At 41.7% G+C, this 21,709-nt stretch overlaps 1 protein-coding gene across 1 annotated transcript in view; it reads right to left on the bottom strand.

The window, feature by feature from the left end:
- LOC136884227 (G1/S-specific cyclin-D2) overlaps positions 1-21,216 on the bottom strand; it is an 87,385-nt gene extending 66,169 nt beyond the window's left edge. Inside the window, exon 1 of the mRNA XM_067156287.2 lies at positions 20,762-21,216. Coding sequence (XP_067012388.1) covers positions 20,762-20,962 — 201 coding nt within the window. The 5' untranslated portion in view covers positions 20,963-21,216. The remainder of the gene's footprint in view (positions 1-20,761) is intronic.
- Positions 21,217-21,709: the final 493 nt, after the last annotated feature.

Here is a 21,709-nt window from a genome sequence, read left to right as displayed (position 1 = left end):
GTTATACAACACTGGGTGCATTCGAACTTCTTTAATCAGTTCCTCCTCCACTTCGTCCGTAAAGCTCATCGTGTTGCTTAAAACAGTAAAAACAAGAACAGAAACAATGTCGCCTCGCACTGCTGTCGCCTCGCACAAATCTGGCCGGACGAATCAGTGCGCGGTGACGCTGCGAGGTCTCTCTGCGAGGTTGCGCACACTGCGCACCGCGCAGCTTGAGAAACCACTTGCATAAGCTCGTGTAGTCTGGATTTGTGCGAGGCGGGCCTCGCACCTCGCACCTCGCATGCGTCGGTTCTGAGAAACCAAGCCTTTTGTTGACTATTCTGAAATCGAGCGTTTGATTTCCGAAGATCTTAGCGACAGTACTGATAGTAACAGCGATTCTTTTGTTAATTCCGAGGAAATTATTCCTGAAAGTTATGAAAGTGACAGCAAAGTACGAGGTACCTCAGAAGTAATGGAAAATTCCGATAACCGGAATGATGTTCAAATCGGTGTAGGTTATATTATTATTGGCAGTACGTCAATATTTGAAGAAACCAGTGAAGGGATAAGTGTGAACTGTTGATATTTGTGTATATTGTTATAAATACTTTGATCGCAACACAAAAAAGAAACTGCCATAAGAAAACGAAAATAAGCTGTAGGTTCAAAGTTCGTGAAAAGAACTAAAAATCAGTTTCGAGAAAAAAAAATGTGTTTTACTTATATTTTGAAACGAAAAGTGAAGAATTGTGTAGGGAAAATGTAAGAACATACCTGTGTATTTCAGGATATCATGTTTCAGGAATAAATTATATATCGGAAATTATTTTCTTAGTGCAAAATATTTCGACAATTCCCTTTGTTCAAAAAAATTATAATTTCATATTTCGATAGTTAGAAATCGTGACAATTTTTAAAATTATTTCTGTCATTTTCATATTGATCAAACTTTCAGTTTTCTATTGGTGTATAATATGGATTTATTGGGATTAATATGAGTTTACAGCTATGATTTTATTTTCATAGTGTATATTGGGGAAAATAACTGCAGCATTTGACAGATAAGCCTGCAGCAGTTCTAGGGTTAAATCTAGAGGGAAGGAGGGTTGGCGGCTGTGGCTTATACTAGGAAATACCGAGCTCGATAGCTACAGTCGCTTAAGTGCGGATAGTATCCACTATTAGGGAGATAGTTGGTTCGAACCCCACTGTCGGCAGCCCTGAAGATGGTTTTCCGTGGTTTCCCATTTTCACAGCCGGGGCTGTACCTTAATAAAGGCCACGGCCGCTTCCTTCTCACTCCTAGCCCTTTCCTGTCGCATCATCGCCATAAGACCTATCTGTGTCGGTGCGACGTAAAGCCAATATATACTAGGAACTGTCCCGGCATTTGCCTTAGTGCAGGGGAATGGAAAACCATTCTCAGGACAGGTGGTGGTGGTGATGGTGGTGGTGATTATTGTTTTAAGAGGAAGTACAACTGGGCAACCATCCTCTATATAACACTAATCAGAGGGAAAAATGGAAGGGAACCGACACTTCGAAAAATGAAGGTATCGGCCAAAGTAAGACAAGGGCTACGAAGGGCGTGAAAATGAAAGACTCCCTAGCCCTCGCAAACCTAATAGCGTCGGGGTCGGAAAAGAACAAGAGTTGACCAAGGGAGGTCGGATAGGATAGATGAAAGTGAGGAGCCTGGCACAAGTAAGTCATTCTCAGGACAGCCGACGGTGGGGACCAGTCCCTCTCCGCCATGGCCACCCACCTCTGCTCGGCTGATCGGTCAGAGTGCAGAGCTGTCTTGCCCTTTGTTTAGTTATTTTTAGAGTGAGTCAGAGTCCCAGGTCGAAAACTACGCCCTTTTACTCATCCGTGTCCGAGAATCCCCCTGTGGGTGAGGGCGGTAGAATAACACCCACGGTATCCCCTGCCTGTCGTAAGAGGCTACTAAAAGGAGCCCCAGGGGCTCTGACCTTAAGAGCGTGGGTTGGCGACCACGGCGCTCTTACCTGAGTCCTGGCATTGCTTACAGTTACTTGTGCCAGGCTCCTCACTTTCACATATCCTATCCGACATCTCTTGGTCAACTCTTGTTTCTGTACGACCCCGACAGTATTAGAGCATCCGAGACCTAGGGAACCTTTCATTTCCACGCCCTTCGTGCCCTTTGACTTTCTTTGACCGATACCTTCATTTTTCGAAATGTCGGATCCCTTCCATTTCTCTCTCTGATTACTGTTATATAGTGGATGCTTGCACCGAGCGAGTTGGCCGTGCGGTTAGGAGCGCGCAGCTGTGAGCCTGCATCCGGGAGATATTAGACTCGAACCCCACTGTCGGCAGCCCTGAAGATAGTTTTCCGTGGTTCCCCATTTTGACACCAGGTAAATGCTGGAGCTGTACCTCAATTAAGGCGACGACCGCTTCCTTCCCACTCCTAGGCCTTTCCTATCCCAACGTCGCCATAAGACGTATGTGTCGGGGCGACGTAAACCAAATTGTAAAAAAAAAAGGATGCTTGCCTAGTTGTACTTCCCCTTTAGACATTCATCATCGCCACCATCACCACTTTACTTTAAATGCCGGCTAGCTCTCTCCCGGAGGCCTCAAGTTTGATTTCCGGTTCTAGGTCCACTCAGCCTACATGGTTATACGCGAGGATCTATCTGACGACGAGATGACGGCCCCGGTCTAGAAAGCCAAGAATAACAACCGAGAGGACTCGTCCCACTGACCATGCTTCACCTCGTAATATTATGGCCTTCGGGTTCAACAGCGGTCGCTGGGTAGGCCAAAGCCCACTAGGACTGTAGCGCTATGGGGTTTGTTTCTGTGAGTCAACGCGGTCGCTGGGTAGGCCAAAGCCCACTAGGACTGTAACGCTATGGGGTTTGTTTCTGTGAGTCAACGCGGTCGCTGGGTAGGCCAAAGCCCACTAGGACTGTAGTGCTATGAGGTTTGTTTCTGTGAGTCAACGCGGTCGCTGGGTAGGCCAAAGCCCACTAGGACTGTAGCGCTATGGGGTTTGTTTCTGTGAGTCAACGCGGTCGCTGGGTAGGCCAAAGCCCACTAGGACTGTAGCGCTATGGGGTTTGTTTCTGTGAGTCAACGCGGTCGCTGGGTAGGCCAAAGCCCACCAGGACTGTAGCGCTATGGGGTTTGTTTCTGTGAGTCGGCGCGCTCCACTCCAAACAGTGAACTACATTTAAACTGTAGCCAGAAATACCATCACAGAAGACAGAGAATTTCCAAATCAGTCGGATAGCAATCTCGGTTAATGGGCTTCTTCCAGAAACAATAGACGTCCTACCGGTTGGCTAAGTATTGCGTCACTGGAGACTGTAAATGTATTCGGCAGCATTTTACTTTATAATGGGGAGCAAAACAGCTGGAATCTGTGTCACATATTGATTAGCTCTCAAACTTGTCATCCAGTGTTGGACTGTTACAGTACCTTACAGGAAATATCCATTCCAGATGCAGCACGATGAACATCTGGCACTCCGAAATTGAAAAAACGACAGGAGCAATAGGGATAAGAATTGAAATCGACTTTCCACCTATTAGGTCGTGTTACGTCCAGTGGGATCCGAAACCACGACCTCCCGATTTCGCGTCGGCTGCTCTGCCAATTGAGCTATGGTGGCCTAGGTCATCTTTGTTCTGTAGGAAAGGATCTCTTCAATACGTACTAAATGTACGTAACACGACCTAAAAGGTTGAAAGTCGATTTCGATGACAATGCGCTCGTGAAAATTTGCTCCAATTCTGATGAAACTAGTGTTACTGAAAATAATTTCAAAATGATGAACGGAACAACTCGATCTGGTGAACATTTTAAAATTAACTCTACACACATAAGGAATGTCCTACAGCACACACAAAAGATAAATAAGTGATAATGCGCGAAGATCGCAGTTTCCATGCAAACCATGGTCTATGACCGCCAGGTCGACATTCGAACTTCAATCCCTTTACCAAGTACTCTAAAGAGTTAAACTACCAGGCTCACTGACTTGGAACACTGCATAGTTGCCATCTGGTAGGTATGTAGAATGGATTGTGAGGAAATAAAGCATGAGTTAACCGTCTAATCAAAGAAGTGTATTTACGGAGGGGGATGAAATTAATAATAATAATAATAATAATAATAATAATGCCAGGAAGTAGATCAAAGTGGCAGATTCCATCCTGACTCAATCCGGTGGTATTTGGAGGTACACAAATAATTACATCAGCCTCGTTTCGGCAAATTAATTGGCGCGTAAAAGAACTCCTATGGATAAAAATTTCAACACCTCGGCCTCTCCGAATACCGTAAAAGTAGTTTGTGGAACCTAAAACCATAATATTATATTATTATTTATATTAAACACTATTACCAACATTCCTCTTCGACACACTGAGCCATATCTGCGTTGTATGGACCAAGATATATGCTTGCATTCGCGCGGTGATACTGTAGACTCGAAGCCTACCGTCGGCAAACCTGAAAGTTATTCCGTGTAAATTGTGAGGCTGTACCTTAAGGCCACAGCCTGGACAATCCGGCATTTTTCTCTCAACAATTAGTACCTTCCTTCCTAGTTTTAGTTAGCGCTTTCTTATCCTAATCGTCCCCGAAAACTTACAGTATAAGAGTAAAGTGAGACGTTAAACTATTAAAGGAGTAACAGACACCGTTGTCGTTCATGCAAGTTGTGCTGTCATGAGATAGGAAATGTGCTAGATCAATTGCAGTGTGTGCGAAGCCACTGGACCATGACACAAAACACACCTGTTCTTTGTTGTATGCAAACCTTACACCTATGCAACACATTGGAACAATACGGATCTGTTGACATCCTCAGGTCTGCGTCAGGGAAGCACCGCCATTCCTTAATCTTCTAAAGCCAACCTACCCGCAGCAAAATTTGCATAGCTGACACCCTAACTTCAAGAATTCAGTCGACTGATTTACGCTGTTCTAAAGCACTTACTAAAGGCTGGCCGGAGAAGCTGTTTCATTCCCTGTTAACACCCACTTTCTTCGGTATTTAACAACAACAGCATTTGAAGAAGATTTCCGTCCCACATATCTTTGGTTCCACGGTCGTAAAGGAGGCTGGAACATCATGCACACAGCCGGACACGGCCGAGATTGTTTACACACCTACTTTCTGAGTTAATATTTGTGCCTTGACCGAATTAGTCATTAGTTTTGAGGTCAAGGCAAAGAAAAGAATGCGTAAGGATGAAACTGGTGGCTTATTACTAAATAAAAATTGAAATACAAACATGTTGTAACTGAAATTAAACTTTCCAAATTTAACATAGGCTACTGATCAAAAAATGCAAAATACCTGAAGGAATGAGAGAATATTGTTCCTTTAATTGTACAACTGGACCTCTGCATTTCACTACCGAGTTTGAATGAGACTGAAAAATGGAATATTCACAGGCTGTTTCCAGTTTTAAGCGGGTCAGAAATGGAATGAATGAAGCCCCCATCTAGCGGCGAGGATAGGAATTGTCAGCTGCCTAAGCCTGTCGCACTCCACTGGGGCAATGATTAATGACTGAGAGATGATATGAAATTATACTGGAGAGCGTTGCCGCAATGAAAGATGACAGGGAAAACCGGGGTAGCCGGAGAAAAATCTGTCCCGTCTCTGCTTTGCCCAGCACAAATTTCACATGGAGTAACCGGGTACTGAACCCAGCAGTGAGAGGCCGATGCGTTGCCGCCTGAGCCACGGAGATAATAATAATAATAATAATAATAATAATAATAATAATAATAATAATAATAATAATAATAATACCGTACTGGTATGCAAGGCGTTACAAACTGGTGTCCGGACATTTCGTACCACGGACATTCCGCACCACTTGATTTTTAAGGACATTTCGTACCACCTATGTCATTGTCTACCTAAGAACGGTTTTCCCGTAATCCCCAAATATTTACGCCCGGACAATCCGTACCACTTGATGTCAGATTGGAATTCCGTTTCCACGCCAGCGGGCGTAATGAGCCTGATACACACACTTCAGAAATCAGAAACAAAAATAATTTAAAACATTTGCTGAAGGAAACTTCTATATTATTTTATGCCGTTTAAACTAAACTTATCACTTATGTTGACGTATATATTATCATAAGAAAGTAGATTTTTTAAATATAAAGCCTGAAACGAAATAATACAATAGAAATATACATCGTGTTCGGGCGCGATGTGCCTGACGAGCACAAGGATGGATAATGTTACTATTATTATTATTATTATTATTATTATTATTATTATTATTATTATATTTATAAACTACTGCATTATTTCATTGGGTGAATAATGTTACTATTATTATTATATTTATAAACTACTGCATTATTTCATTAACAAGTAAGCAAAATAATGTTATTGGCTTTACGTCCCACTAACTACTTTTTCGGTTTTCGGAGACAAACTTACATGAAACCCTTCAACTGCAACAAGAAAAACGTGCGTGTGATAGAATGAACCCTCAGCTGGAAGATAATGTGCCCAACGAAAATGAACAATGATTATTTCAAACCTTCCGACAGAAAGGTCCTCTTTTCTTCATTAAACACGGTATCATTCAATCCGTAGGCAGTTACGACACCTAAGCAGACATACTTCGCGGCATTTTGATTCAATTTAATATTAAGAGCGTGGTGTCTTGCATTAATTTGGACAATCGCCTGATCACACAAAAATAAATACATGTTGCTATTCATTTGTACTGTAGATTTGGCACAAAATGGCAAAGCCAAATATGATACAAACGAACCTCTCTTCTGCGGACACCGTCAGTTCCGTAACAAGATGTCCGTTACGACAGGTGAGTCTTCTTTTCCAAGTTTAACTGAACTAGGTAGCTTCTTTCTTATCAGCGACAATCTGAGTTATGAATGAAATGATGCAAGCTAGGTTGGAAAATCCCGTGGTAAATTATGAGCATTACAAACAGTCGCTGGCAGCATTCCCGGACACTAATTAGAACGCAAGACGGCCATAAGGAAAGGTATCGAAAGAGACCCGTACACAGCTACTACAGCATCGCTATGGACATTTCTTTCTCTCGTCCTTGGACGCGAAACAGTAAAAACATATAAAAGGAATTCCCTCATGTCTGCTGAATGATTTTAAAAGAAAGGATGACATAGTCCGATGTATTTATTTTTTCCCTGGAGCCTTTAAAATGTCCGCTTAAGACAAGTGGATGAGAGCTGTGTCCGCTATTCGAGGTGTCCGCTTAAATCAGGCTTAAACACGTGCCTTGTGTAAAATAGGACCGGTTCCGTGGAAAAATGACCTATAGGTGTAATGCTTATGTTGCCTTGCTTCTGAACCCCTATTCCGAACATCCCCACCCCCCCCCCCCCCCCCGTTCCGTATCAACTGAACCCCTCCGGGAGTTAACGAGAATTTTCGAATTTCTAGGCATCTTGAGCGCGTCAGATTCTCAGATGTCACTCTTTAAGTTTCTAAATCAGGTACCCCCTGTGGGTGGGGGGACGCAGACGAAGAATACACCCTTATACCCTGCCTGTCGTAAAAGGGGACTAAATGGGTCGACCAAGGGATTGTTGAATTAGAACCATGAGACTACTTGTAATAAGTACCATCACGTGAGGAACGCCATGGATGGCCTTTACTTTCGAGTAGTTACACAATAGGTTCATTAGTTGCAATAGAGAGTGAATCAGTATGGGTTTTACAGTGCCCGTGATTAGTAGCACTAATACGGAACACTACGGACTTACGTTGCCAGTGATTAATACCACTGTGAGAAACACCACGGGTCTGGACGTTAGTATACCACCATACGAGCGACACCGTGGGTCTGCGTTGCCTATGATTGTCCGACTCGTTGGCTGAACGACTGGCCTTCTGTTCGGAGGGTCCCGGGTTCGATTCCCGGCCGGGTCGGGGATTTTAACCTTAATTGGTTAATTCCAACGGCACGGGGGCTGGGTGTATGTGTTGTCTTCCTCATCAGTTCATCCTCATCACGACGCGCAGGTCGCCTACTGGAGTCAAATAGAAAGACCTGCACCCGGCGAGCCGAACCCGTCCTGGGATATCCCGGCACTAAAAGCCATACATTTCATTTCAGTACCCACTAGAGGAACACCACGGGATAGTACGAGTCCCTGTGATTAGTACACCTTTGTGAGGAACGCCATGGGTTTGCGTTGCCTAAGAGTGCCGCCGTAATGTGAGAAACGCCATAGGTCTGCCTTACCTGTGCGTATTACATTGCCTGTGAGTAGTACCACAATGTGTGGAACACCATAAGTCTACGTTACTTATGATTAGTACCGCAACGAGAGACACCATGGTTCTTACTTTCCAAGCGATAATTACCATTACGAGGAGCCGTTGACCTGGATTTTGGACCCCTTTCGACAACAAACATCGATTCAGGATTGTGCTTTGGAAGCAGCCCCTTGATCAGTATATACCATTGTTTTACGATAGTTTCTGGGACGGTGGGGCATTGCGGGGCGAATCCACTAATTACTTCGAGTTCATAATCATTGTTCATCATCTCATTTTTTAAATTTCTAGTCAGTGGAATAATTTTGGAATTATTTTTAATTTTAGACAAAGAGAGTTTGATCCGCTCATTATTTTAAATTCATATTCATCCAATCATTCTTCATCATCGCGTTTTGAATTCGGGCCAGTGGATGAGTTTTGTATTTTTAAATTGTTATTACAATTCGTACCATTAGGGCCCGGTGACCTAAATGTTAGGCCCCTTTAAACAATAAGCATCATCATCAATCTAAGTAGTAATGTCTAGTTTCATTACTACAGCTTTCTCGCATAGTTCTCTACACTTCGACACTCTTGAATATCATCAAGAACTGTAATTGAACAGTTTAACTGGCAGTTAGACACATTCCCCAGAATAGTGGTCAGTACAAGTCTACGAGACAATGGCTAGAGAACGAGGGAGAATGTTGAATGCAGATGTTTGTCGTATTGTTCACTGGGAGTGCAAGCGCGTCAATGGCCAAGGCGAGAAGGGGGAAGAACATAACAGAACAGGGTCTGTTGAAACAGCTGGAGAGGAGACACTTGAACAGCCGAAAATATACTGCCGTTAATGGTTTGTTCATTACAAGGTGAATGTACTGCAGTAACAGGTAACAACTGCTTGCATAACTCGAATTGTTCTTAAAAATAGATCTCAGTAACTTCACAGGAATAGAGGCAAACATTTTACACAGTTCTATAGCTGTCAGAAACGCGGAAAATACCGAAATAATGTAAGACTTCCATAACCTCAGGGTGGATTAGTGAGACTTTTCGGGAGAAACAGATCGCACGAATTGAAGGAGGCTCCTAATCTAGTCTAAAAGTTATCCAGGATTTGTACACCGTGGAGACGACTAATTTTAAGGTTTTAGAAGATGAAAGAACAGTAATAAAACAGGAGTTAAATTCGACCGGGTCAGGAATGGAATGAATACAACCCCCATCTAGCGGCGAGGGGCAATGATTAGTGACTGACAGACGAAATGATACTGGAGAGTGTTACTGGAATGAAAGATTACAGGGGAAACCGGAGTACCCGGAGAAAAATCGGTCCCGCCTCCGTTTTGTCCAGCACAAATCTCGCCTGAAGTGACCGGGATATGAACCACGGAACCCAGCAGTGAGAGGCCAGCGCGCTGCCGCCTGAGCCAGTTAGGCCAGTTAGAAGAAACATCATCAATACCAAAAAAAATATATATATATATTTTCATTGTTCCTTCCTCAGCCTATGCCAGGTATTTCTGGGGTCGCTGGTTTTCGGCCTTCCAGATGCCACGTGATTTGAGATGAAAATCTCAAACCAGAATCGACCGGGGATCGAACCTCGGTCTTCCGGATAGAAATCCAGCAGCTAAGCCACTGAGTTAATATAAATGCCTGACCAATAGAGGATGGTTTACCCAGTTGTAGGGTATACTTCCTTTTAAAACAGTAATCACCACCACCATCAATACAAAATAAAGATTTCATTTCATACATTGTCGCGAGGATATCCGTAAACTGTCGCCGAAGAGCGGGATTTTGAAAGTCGTCATCTGCGACAGCCAATTTTTGTGCGGTTGATTATACATTATCTACGGTTTATGCGAGAAAGATTCGCACCGAGTTCGATAGCTGCAGTCGCTTAAGTGCGGACAGTATCCAGTATTCGGGAGATAATGGGGTCGACGCCCCCGCCCCACCCCAACTGTCGGCAGCCCTGAAGATGGTTTTCCGTGGTTTCCCACTTTCACACCAAGTCAAAAGCTGGGGCTAGCTCTTTCCTGTCCCATCGTCGCCGAAAGGCCCATCTGTGACAGTGCGACGTAAAGCAACTTGAAAAAAAAAATCTATCAATATAAGACTAGTACCGTGGTATTGTGATTCCAGTAGATATTGTAGAGAAGAACATAAGCCTTCGGCGTTTTAATACATGATCCCTACATGTTACAAGTTTATTATTATTATTATTCCGAAAAATCTTTTTTTTTTTTTTTTTCGTGGACGAAGTCTTGTTGGATATGTACTAGCGTAGGTAATAATAGGATGCATGAATGTTAGAACAGAGAATGTTAGCAGAAACATATGTCGAACTCTCCATAAAATTACTATCGCCTCGTGGAAATTAACAGCGTACAGTTTTTATCGACATTAGAAAGTAGAAGCGCGGTCCGCGAAACGTCATTCCTTTCGTCAAGTACGACGGTCGTTAGAAACTGCTGGAGGAATGATAAGGAATCCAATGGTATGTCACCTCACAACATTGGCACATTCCTCTAAGATGATGTGTATATTTTTAAACAGAATGCCAGCACAGTTACAGCTGATCTTGCTGCCAGCAGTGAAGAAGGGGAAACAATTGCCTATAATTAGGATGTCGGAAACTGCTGGGGTGAAGTATTTGAAGAGCTATTATCAGCAGGGTAGAGCCTCGGAATGTTTGACCTGCTGGACTTTTAAAAGTTTAGAAGGGAAGACTCATTACTGGGTATTAGCCAAGGGAATAATGATCAGCACACAACAGAAACTAATGCGCTCTTGAAGACAATAAGACAAGGACACCGGGTCTCCAAGAGCACCCGCAGACATTGTCATGACAGATTTTTAAGAACAATGCTGGTGTCCTGAGAATCGGGAGTGGCTAGTTAACAGAACCCACAATAAGCTGACGACAATGCTACGATCCTCCTACTGGAGGGAGATGTAGAGTACTTCGTGCGAGGCCCACACACTCATATGTTTACCGTCCAGGGTTGGTTTTCCCTCTGACTCAGCGAGGGATCTCACCTCTACCACCTGGAGCCTCAGAGATTTGGTCGGGGGGTGGGGGGACCAGATTGACGTATTTGAGCACCTTCTAATTCACCCGACTGCCAAGTCTGAGCCACTCAGCCCGGTTAATATTTTCTTTCTGTGTTTGAATCGTGGCACTGAGTGAAAATGCTCGAAAGTAGAGTGCTATAAGTAGTCAGTATCACAACTGAGTCATGGATGGTGAGTTACAATCACGAAATGTGGCAAGAACGGGATAACATAAGTATGGGTGGACAAGAAAGATGGAATGGCGCTAAGGTATAGCTAACACAAGAACATATCACTATCAGAGAACGCTGCGATCGTTGTATCGTGAAAACGAAAGCACAACATACAGCAGAGCAAAGAATTGCAAATAGTTACAATTACTTGGATTATTATGGCGTGCCGGGAGATCGCAGGACGGGTTCGGCTCGCCAGGTGCAGGGCTTTTGATAGTAGGCGACCTGCGCATCGTGATGAGGATGAAATGATGATGAAGATAACACATACACCCAGCCCCCGTATACCAGAGAAACTAACCAATGATGGTTAAAATTCCCGACGATGCCGGGAATCGAGCCCCGGACCCCTGTGACCAAAGGCCAGCACGCTAATCATTTAGCTGTGGAGCAGGACATTATTTCGATTCAATTATTCGATTATTTGTGGTATTGTTGGAAAGTAAGGTGAAACTTGCTACCGACGTGTTAAAAATGGAAACTTTTAAGGTTTAAAAAAATCACGCCATTACATAAATCACTTGATGTTCCGCGGTTTAAAAAAAAAGTCCCGAAACAATTAATAAAAGCCTCTTTCGGAACATCCAACAGCTCCCAGTTTCGTTCGGGTCTATTTATCTTTCACGAAACGTGTGAACAACATGCAACCCATCTGAAAAGAATTGGATGGAAAGCATTTCTGAAAAGAATTGGATGAAACGGAGCCTTTTTTTTTTTTTTTTTTTTTGGTTTCGTAGGGAATCGTGATACAAAACAGGAATTTCTGTTAACTAAGTATTCATTATACCCGCGTACCACACACAGACAAGCGCATGACGGACTCACACATGTAAGAAACACAAAAGAGAACCAAAATTATATTAATGATTATAAGATTACCTCTCATGTCAACCCTCATTCACTAAAACGAGAAGGGAAATTAAAAAAGGGAACAGCGAAAAAACTGATAAAAAAACAACATACAGCCGTACCTTTTCATTCTAAGTAAAACGCTGTTGTTATTAATACGATCAGAGTTATAAACACGCAGGCGACGTTCCAGGAATGTGGCAAAGCAAGACCCCCTCCATCTCGACACGTTCAGTGAGGAAGCCGACAAACCCCCTCAAGCGTCTAGTTAACGCTTCGATAATTTTGGCTCGTGATTCAGGCGTCTTTTTTTCCCGTGGGCAGCGAATTAAATCAAAAGTTCCGAACAACTGGAGCAATTCTCAAGAAACGGAAACGAGAAAAAAGCTGGCCGGCAAAGTGCGTGCTGATCCCCACGACATACACGAAATGCAAATAACTCCTGCTGTAAGAACACCGTCCATTGTCGAATAGTAGGTAAAGCATTATCTGATCCTGTAATGATTAAGAGGGGGGGGGTCCCACAGGGGAGTACTATTGGGCCTTTGTTTTCTAATTTATATATGAGTAAAGAAATGGAATTACAGATAAGGCTATTTGCGGATGATGTAATACTCTGAGTTATAAATGAGTTGCAGGATTGTAAGCTACTGCAGTGGGGACTTAAACAATCTCGTGAGATGGACAGTGGAAAACTGTATGAAGAGTCAAGTTGTTAACTTTCACTAAGAGGTGGAAAAAATCCTCTCAGTTTTAATTACTGTGTTGATGGGATGATAGTACCTGATGGGAAAGACAGGAAGTACCGAAGTGTTAATATTAGGAATGATCCTCATTGGGAGGTAATCATATTAAGGCGACACTCCGGAGATAAAAAGATATTTTTACCCTAATACATGGATTTTCACGAAACTTTCTGGGAATGTTACCTACATAAAGTAGGGATATCACAAACATTTCTTTCATATACAATTAATAGCTTTTCCAAAATATTTTTTGTTGAAATTTTTTAATTCCATTTTTTCATGTGATTTAATAATATGTTAATGTAAATTCGTAATTAGGTAGATAATACTTGTTTTAAAAGCACTATGTATCGATTTTTCCGTACATAATTTATACAAGTGCCTTTGCTGGCGGGACCTAGTGTTTGCAGTGCACTATGTCTTCTGGTGTGGGCTAGAGCAATTTTGTTACTTTCATTGGTCGTCTCAGCTTTATCCTTGGCTTTGACAAATTGAAAGTGACAGGTATGAGTGATGCTAGTAATGCCATTCCTTCTGCAGCCAGTCCCTGCTATGAATGGTATAAAATATTGCTCATAGGGTCAGTTGGTGCATGCATTTCAGTGGGCCTGGCAGACTGATATGTAATAGCAACTTCTGGTTCTGTGAGGAAAACAAGGGGAAACTACCTCACTCCTCATTTCCCTAGTACGCCTCTTCAGTTCTGCCTAGGCCATCTACGACAGCTGATGGCGGAACTGTTGAGGATCCAACCAGCCTTCGGGCTGAGGACTAAACAACAATTTATACAAGGATATATATCGTACTAAAGTGCGTCTAATTTTACGTTCTAAAATGTTGAACTTAAAAATCCCGACTACTTGAAAAAAAGTCTGCAATCAAAAATTACATATGCAGATTTCTTAATATAACTATGATACATACACCATACAAATTTTGTTACATTTGGGAGAATATTATAGGAGAAAAATGGGGTTTAAATGTAAAATTACAATTGGCAAACAAAGCATTATTGCAGTGATTCAGAGCCTCCGTGGCTTAGGCGGCAGCGCGTCGGCCTCTCACCGCTGGATACCGTGGTCCAAATCCCGGTCACTCCATGTGAGATTTGTGCTGGACAAAGCTGAGGCAGACAGGGTTTTTCTCCGGGTACTCCGGTTTTCCGTGTCATCTTTCATTCCAGCAACACTCTCCATTAGCATTTCATTTCATCTGTCAGTCATTTATCATTGCCCCAGGAGTGCGACAGGCTTCGGCAGCCGGCACATTTCCTGTCCTCGCCGCTAGATGGGGGCTTCATTCATTCCATTCCTGAGCCGGTCAAATGACTGGAAACGCTGTGGATTTTCATTTTCAGCGGAATAACTCCGTGACATAAAAAATGACTGGAGTGTCGCCTTAATGAGCATGTTTAAAAAAAAGTGTACAGATCTCTTCACGTGGTTTTGAGAGTATTTAGGGGTTGTAGTAAAGGAAAGGGCGTACAATCTCCGATAAGACCCCAGTTAAAGTATGGCTCCTGTGCATGGGGCCCTCACCAGGACTACTTCATTCAAGAAGTGGAAGAAATTCGAAAGGAAAGCAGTACGATTTGATCTGGGTGATTTCCGACAAAGGAGTAGTGTTACGAAACTGTTGCAAACTTTGGGCTGGGAAAACTTGGGAGTAAGGAGAGGAGATGCTCGACTAAGCGGTATGTTCCGAGCTGTCAGTGGAGAGTTGCGGTGGAATGACATTAGTAGTCGAATGAGCTTGAGCGCAGCTTTTAAAAGTACGAAAGATCATAATATGAAGAAAAAGCTGGAATTCAAGAGGACAAATATCCATTTATAGGACGTGGAGTAAGGGATTGGAATAAATTACCAAGGGAAATGTTCGATGAATTTCCAAGTTCTCTGATATGACTTAAGAAAAAACTAGGTAATTAACTAGAGGGAATCGGCCACCTAAGCGACAGCCCTAAATGCAGATCATCGATGATTAACTATTTCAGAACATCTATTTCGGCGGCTCCATCAAAAATGGAAAACGCTTCAACTGTTGGGCTAATCGATGAAAAGTGAAGATTTGGTAAATCTGTATAATTTAAATTCACCTGCACTACAAAAGTTTTACACAAACGATTTCGGGTAGCTACTTAGCGCCGAAGGCACTTGGCGCCTCCTATCGTATTATAATTGAAGCGTATGTGAAAGTAATAAAACTCTACATTCAAGGATGAAAGGTAGTTGGTTAGATGGTGTTATCATCGAAAGTCTTTATACTTTGTTAATAATTAAATACAACAAATTAATTTATTAAGCTGCCTACTGGCCCTTTTAATGCTCTGTCGAAAATACGATACCCAATGAAATTAAAACACGTTAAATACTTAGATATCTGTATATATTATAAAATCATACATGATTACGATAATACTGAAAAACCGTTCGTTTGGAAAAATGAAGAGAGATTATTTTAAGCCGCACCGACACAGATGCTTTATAGCGACGATGCGGTAAACCTCTTCAGCGCTGCCGACAGTGGGGTTCGGATCCACGATCTCCCAAGTGCAAGCTCACAGCTACATGACGCAAACCGCGTAGCCGAATCGCTCGGTAAAACTATGCTTCTAAAATATATGTGGACACTTTCTTATAACATGGTAGTGGTAAATTATTGATTTTACAGTTTACTGAAAAGTAAATTAACATAGAAAATGTTATTCCTTTATAGAACAGAACTAATAAATTTAAGTTTTTAAGTGCCAAAATTTGGCACATAGCAGTAACGCGGGTACTTGATGTCTGTTACCTCTTGCTTATGAATATGATATCCTGAGTCCACCCACCTTTCACTCCCGTAAAGCAAAATTGGTCTCCGAAAACAGACCGATGTGAAGATAGTTTCGTCCGGGAGCGGACTTCCTTCTTGCAAAATACAGTTGATCGCAACTGCGAGCTCACTGCGTTATCTTTACTACACCTTGATCCAATCTCACTGGGCGAAAATTTAAAAACATAAACCACATTCCTTGCAATTATCTACCTGTTCCAAGTTTGTATTCCCAACCTGGTTTAGATTTCTTACCTACTGACATCCATTTAGTCTTAGGTTAATTATCGTACCATACTCATCGCATCTTTTTACAATGTCCAAGATGCAGGCCATTAAGATCACGTCGTCAGCTTAGGCCAGGCTATTTACTACATCTTCACCTAACTGAATCCCTCTAATACTTAATGAAGAGAAATATCGAGAGTGGGGAAGACGTTGCTGAAAGACTCCAACAGGACGAATGGCTATAACAGGTGCCTTGAAAATATTTAAAATGGAAGTCTGGAGAAAAAAAAAAAAAAAAAAAAAAAAAAGCTAATTCCGTCATTTATGCGCAAACATGTGTTTCAGGGAATTTTTATGTAGTAACGATTCCGCAGAGAAAACTCCATCCAACTTCATTTCCATTTTTTCCATACGTACAAAACCTTCATACTGATGTAGGTTAATCATACCTTTTTTATATAAAACCCATGTGTGAAATATTTGGCCGCAGGATTTTTTTCAGATATTAGAGATCATTAAATCTCAAGTTCTGATACCAAAAAATGCAATATATTCTTCTTCTATCGCTTTTCCCACATCTGTGAGGTCACACATGCGGATTTGGCTCTGTTTTCCTGACGCTAACCCTATGTGTAGGGATATAACCACTATTGCTAGAGTCAAACGTGGATATACAAAATATTATCCGCATCGCCTCCGCAAATGGTTATCCGCGGATACTGCAATTATTTAACTAGATTACATCCCAGATATTGAAACGGACAGATCTGTTAACTTAGCCTGATACCTGTCATCAGCACTCCTATGGTAACAGGTTTCATTAATTTCCCCTTACAAGTAGCGACATATTGAGTGGTTCTCTTTCGGAACATTTGTTCCTCCACTAATTTTGCAGACGGAGCCAGTTAGGCTTACCTCACATTTACGGCTTTATGAACTCCCAAGTCTCTTTATAACCATTGTCAAGGGTCCCCCCCACCACAAGCAAAAATATATCGACTTGAGATTTCTAGAGTATACCTGAGTAACAAACAAAACATAATTGTTTAGAAATCATCAGCGGGCTTGAGTGATTCAGACGCTAGAGGCCTTCTGACCTCAACTTGGCAGGTTCGATCCTGGCTTAGTCCGATGGTATTTGAAGGTGTTAAAATACGTCAGCCTCGTGTCGGTAGGTTTACTGGTACGTAAAAGAACTCCTGTGGGACTACATTCCGACACCTCGACGTTTCCGAAAACCGTAAAAGTTGTTAGTGGGACGTAAAGCCAATAACATTATTATTATTATTATTATTATAATTATATTATTATTATTATTATTATTATTAGAAATGTTCAGGAAAATTATCCCGTACGGTCTGGATCCTCCTAGAACCTAACTTCGCGGATATCCGCATCCATGCGAGTGTCTGTGGTGGTTGGTAGCGTGGTGTATTGTCTGAAGATGGAGGGTGTTGGGACAAAAAAAATACCCAGTCCTCGAGTCCTAAGAATTAGACACGACTCGGTCCCGACACCCTCTGAACCGAAGAGCTCAACGCTGACCATTCAGCCAAGAAGTCTGACAATGTGAATATACATTACACAAAGAAAAATCAAATACGTCTTTTTCCTAACATGCATTGCTTAATAATTTCCAAAATGTCAATAAAACTGCAATTAGAACTTAACGAAAAAATGTACTTGACATTGTCGGGATGAGTAGCTTCGGCGGCGCTCAAATCCGTGAGCCAAGTGTCGGTAGAATTACCGGCACGTACAAGAGCTCCTGCGGGACAAAAGTTCGGCATCTCCAAAAACGTAGTTAGTGGGACTTTAAAGCAATAACATAATTGGGAATTGAAATTTTCACGAGAACTGTTATCGTGAACTAAAATAGGTTGGTTCTTGTGGACATTCCCTGGATATTTCGTGAAAATCCATTCATTAGGTGTAAAAATAAATGTATACCTCAAGACTGCCCCCTGAAGCGAACATCTCAAGCGGATTCTAGACCTGAAAATGAGTAATAATAGCATTACGGAAACTTGAGCGGTAACAGGTTGATGATCACTGCGGATTAATCTTAAAAAGGAATTATCAACAGTGAATCTCAGATCGTCCAAAACGTTGTCTCCAATTTATGTTTTTATATACATGGCCATGTTATTCAAGAAATACTGCTTATGAAAGAGCTAGGTCCCCTGCAACACGTAAGTCCATGGCAACTGTTTGCATTTCATACCGCGCAATCACATACAGAAAGATAAGATGAACAGCCATCGCAAGACAAATCTCGCCATCGAGAATTGCTACTTCCTCCCCACTCAACATACACAAGGTAAAAAGATAGTCTATAAAACAGTTATCTAAAGAACATCCGTACGAGTAATTATTATTGTAATCTAATAATAATAATAATAATAATAATAATTGTTTTACGTCCCACTAACTACTCTTTTACGGTTTTCGGAGACGCCGAGGTGCCGGAATTTAGTCCCGCAGTTCTTTTACGTGCCAGTAAATCTGCCGACACGAGGTTGACGTATTTGAGCACCTTCAAATACCACCGGACTGAGCCAGGATCGAACCTGCCAAGTTGGGGTCAGAAGGCCAGCGCCTTAACCGTTTGCTTACATAGGAAACTTGAAATCAGGATCAGATTAAGTAAATAATGTAGGCTGTAAAAAATCGGAATTTGTGAGGTTATTGCAATCGCAAAACAAGGGATCTTTCAACACTACCAATAAGCTCCCGTGAGGAAATCTACCTAGCAACATACGACAGGTGTTTTAAAAATTAAAAAAAAAACGTATTGAAACACATGAAGCCGCGGACTTGAAAGTAACGTAGCGATAACGCGGGTCGAAGAAAACAAAACCTACTCAGCCCTGGCCAAACGCCGGACGAGAGACCAGCTGTCAGTATGAAAGAAAGTGAATCCGTGGGAAAGATAAGATGGAAACCGAATGTCCATTGTTGCTACACGTGCCGGTCGAGTGGCGGGCTTCATCACAACACTATAAAACAATCCAAACAGATATTAATAACAAAAGAAACATTTTTAGACATCACATGAGGCTAGGCTGCCATTCATTCCCGACTTTCGTGAAGAGATAGCCTCCAAGAAAATCTTCGCGGAATGCAAGAGACTAATCAAAACAAACATAATTAATGGAAAGGAAGTTCCTACGCACAGGAAGTTCAAGTAGCGAACGAAGTTCTATATTCACTGTACCTGTAACGCTACCGGTTCCCAGCAAGGTTTTCTCAGCACTACAAAGCAGGTAATCCACAAAACAGAACGTTGCTCATGCTTGGCGCACGCTTTCTGTTATATCACGAGTACCGGTACGTCAATGTGTGTGGTGTGAAATTTCTATCAGACTACACGATAATTAATAAAGTGTATACGAACGCTGCATCATCCGCATAACACTGCACAACTCTCACATCTTCGCATCAGTAAATGAATGGTACAACATTGAGTCATTTTCTTCAATTTAGTGATCGTGAGTAAATAGCATATATACGCTTAGAAACCAAATTTATTTACCTTTTATCGTTTTCTCCAGCGCTGTTAGAGAGGGTTTAACAGCAATAAAAACTATAAATGAATATATTACCTTGCTAACAATTTCACTTCATTAATTAAATGTTGAAATATTATTCTCAATTCCACGAAATACAAGCAAGAAATAATTCCATAATTCAAGCAAATGGTTGCACCATCACAGCTCTCAAATTCAGGAAAAGGAATACATGTTTTTTAACACAAGAACTACCTCTGTCCCTCCCCCTAACCGGTTATAATGAAATTGAAGTTTGATAGAGATTGTCGTTACATTATCACAAACCTGAACGAAATATAGAAGGCGGAGAAAGGATTACAGAACAGGTGGTAAGTTTGTTGTGGAAATCGAACAAGAGACTAGGAACAGCTGAAATAGATAAACATTCGTGTGACACTAGAGTTCATGATTAAGAACCTCATCGCACTGATGATTACTACGTTAAAACATCAAATCCATCGAACAATTAGTCCAAAAAATAACAATGGAAGTCATAATTGTTAGCGCTAACACTAAAAAATATAGACATGATAATTATGAGCTTTTGGGCTTATGCCGGGAAGAAAATAAGGAGAAACTCATTAAGTTTCGAAACCTTGTATACAAGTACGAGCCGTGAAAGGATCAATGTTAACATTAAAACATACAACTAAGTATCATAATCAATAAAAACATGATGGAAAAATGTATTTTATAAGGAATAAATAATATTAACATTATTAATCAATTATCAATACGTGAGTGTGTAAGTTATTCAGTTAAATAGAATACCAATAAAAAATGAATCAGTTTAGCATTTGTGATACGAACGACTAGGGAGTATTTTCACTTAATAAGAGTGCAAGATACATTCAAACAAGTGGCCTGGAAATAAAAAGTTCGTTGAACAAACAAACTTAAATTACGCTGTGTAATCAATAATTTTCGTTATACTAAAGCACTACCCAATGGAAAAAAAATCGCCGCAACAGAATTAGAGCTGTATGGAAAGGCAAGAGAAACAAGAAAGTAATTCTTACCTCCAGCATCCATTCTGCAACAATCTTCCTCATCTGTGGAGTCAAGTCTTTCTGTACACACTCGAAATACGAACTTGAAGGAGTATACCTCTCTTCTGTCCTTAGTAAATTCTGTAAAACTCTCTCATCGCCGAGCAGAACTGGATCTGGGTAAGCCCTACACTCGCATTCTGTTTCGCAACACAATAAACCGACGTCCATGGTGACCGAAGTTAAGATCGCTTAATCCAAGAAATACAACACACTCACTAAGAAGCCCGAATAGAACTCCGTTAAGATTTGATCTTAAGAGGGAATGTTCATTAATCACTTCAGTTCTGTAGGTGCACACTTAGAATATATTGATAATTAAGTTGAAATGGAGAGATTTTTAAATCTTAATATGAAGAATGAAAGTAAAGGAGAGAGAAAGGGGCCGATGGTACTTGAAAAATAATCAGACTTTCCAGCGTTCACCGACAAAATGCATCCGACACTGGCAATTCACCAGGCCAGAATGAAGAATTCCTCAGCTCAAGATTTCACCAACCCGCACGATCTTTCCTCCCCACTACTACCCATTGTACTTGCTTCCTGCCCACCAGAGGCGCTGGTCCGCTTGTGGTGGGAGAGTCTGTCTTGCTTTAGAGCACGAACATTATGCCTTTGGTTTGTTGTCCATTCAGTGTAACTGATGAACATTTTATCGAATGAAGTAGTATGTCTTATTATCTATGTCGGTACGAGGTGGTTCTAGTGATATTAAGGGAGGAAATTAGGTATTTTTTTCTCTTGTTTGCCGTTGTCGAAACAGCCCCCTGAAATCCCTCCTCTCCTCCAAAGCGCTCCCCACCACTGCCGCGATCTTGGCCGTGGATTGTTGAGCGGAGAGCATACCATCGACCACAGACGCGAGGTTTTCGTTTTGTGAGGTAGGTTCTTTGTCGTAGACTGCGCGGATGACTTTCT

The sequence above is a fragment of the Anabrus simplex genome, chromosome 12 (assembly GCF_040414725.1).
Source record: "Anabrus simplex isolate iqAnaSimp1 chromosome 12, ASM4041472v1, whole genome shotgun sequence".
NCBI classification, from domain to species: Eukaryota; Metazoa; Arthropoda; class Insecta; order Orthoptera; family Tettigoniidae; genus Anabrus; species Anabrus simplex.
This window is presented reverse-complemented; position numbering and strand designations above follow the sequence as displayed.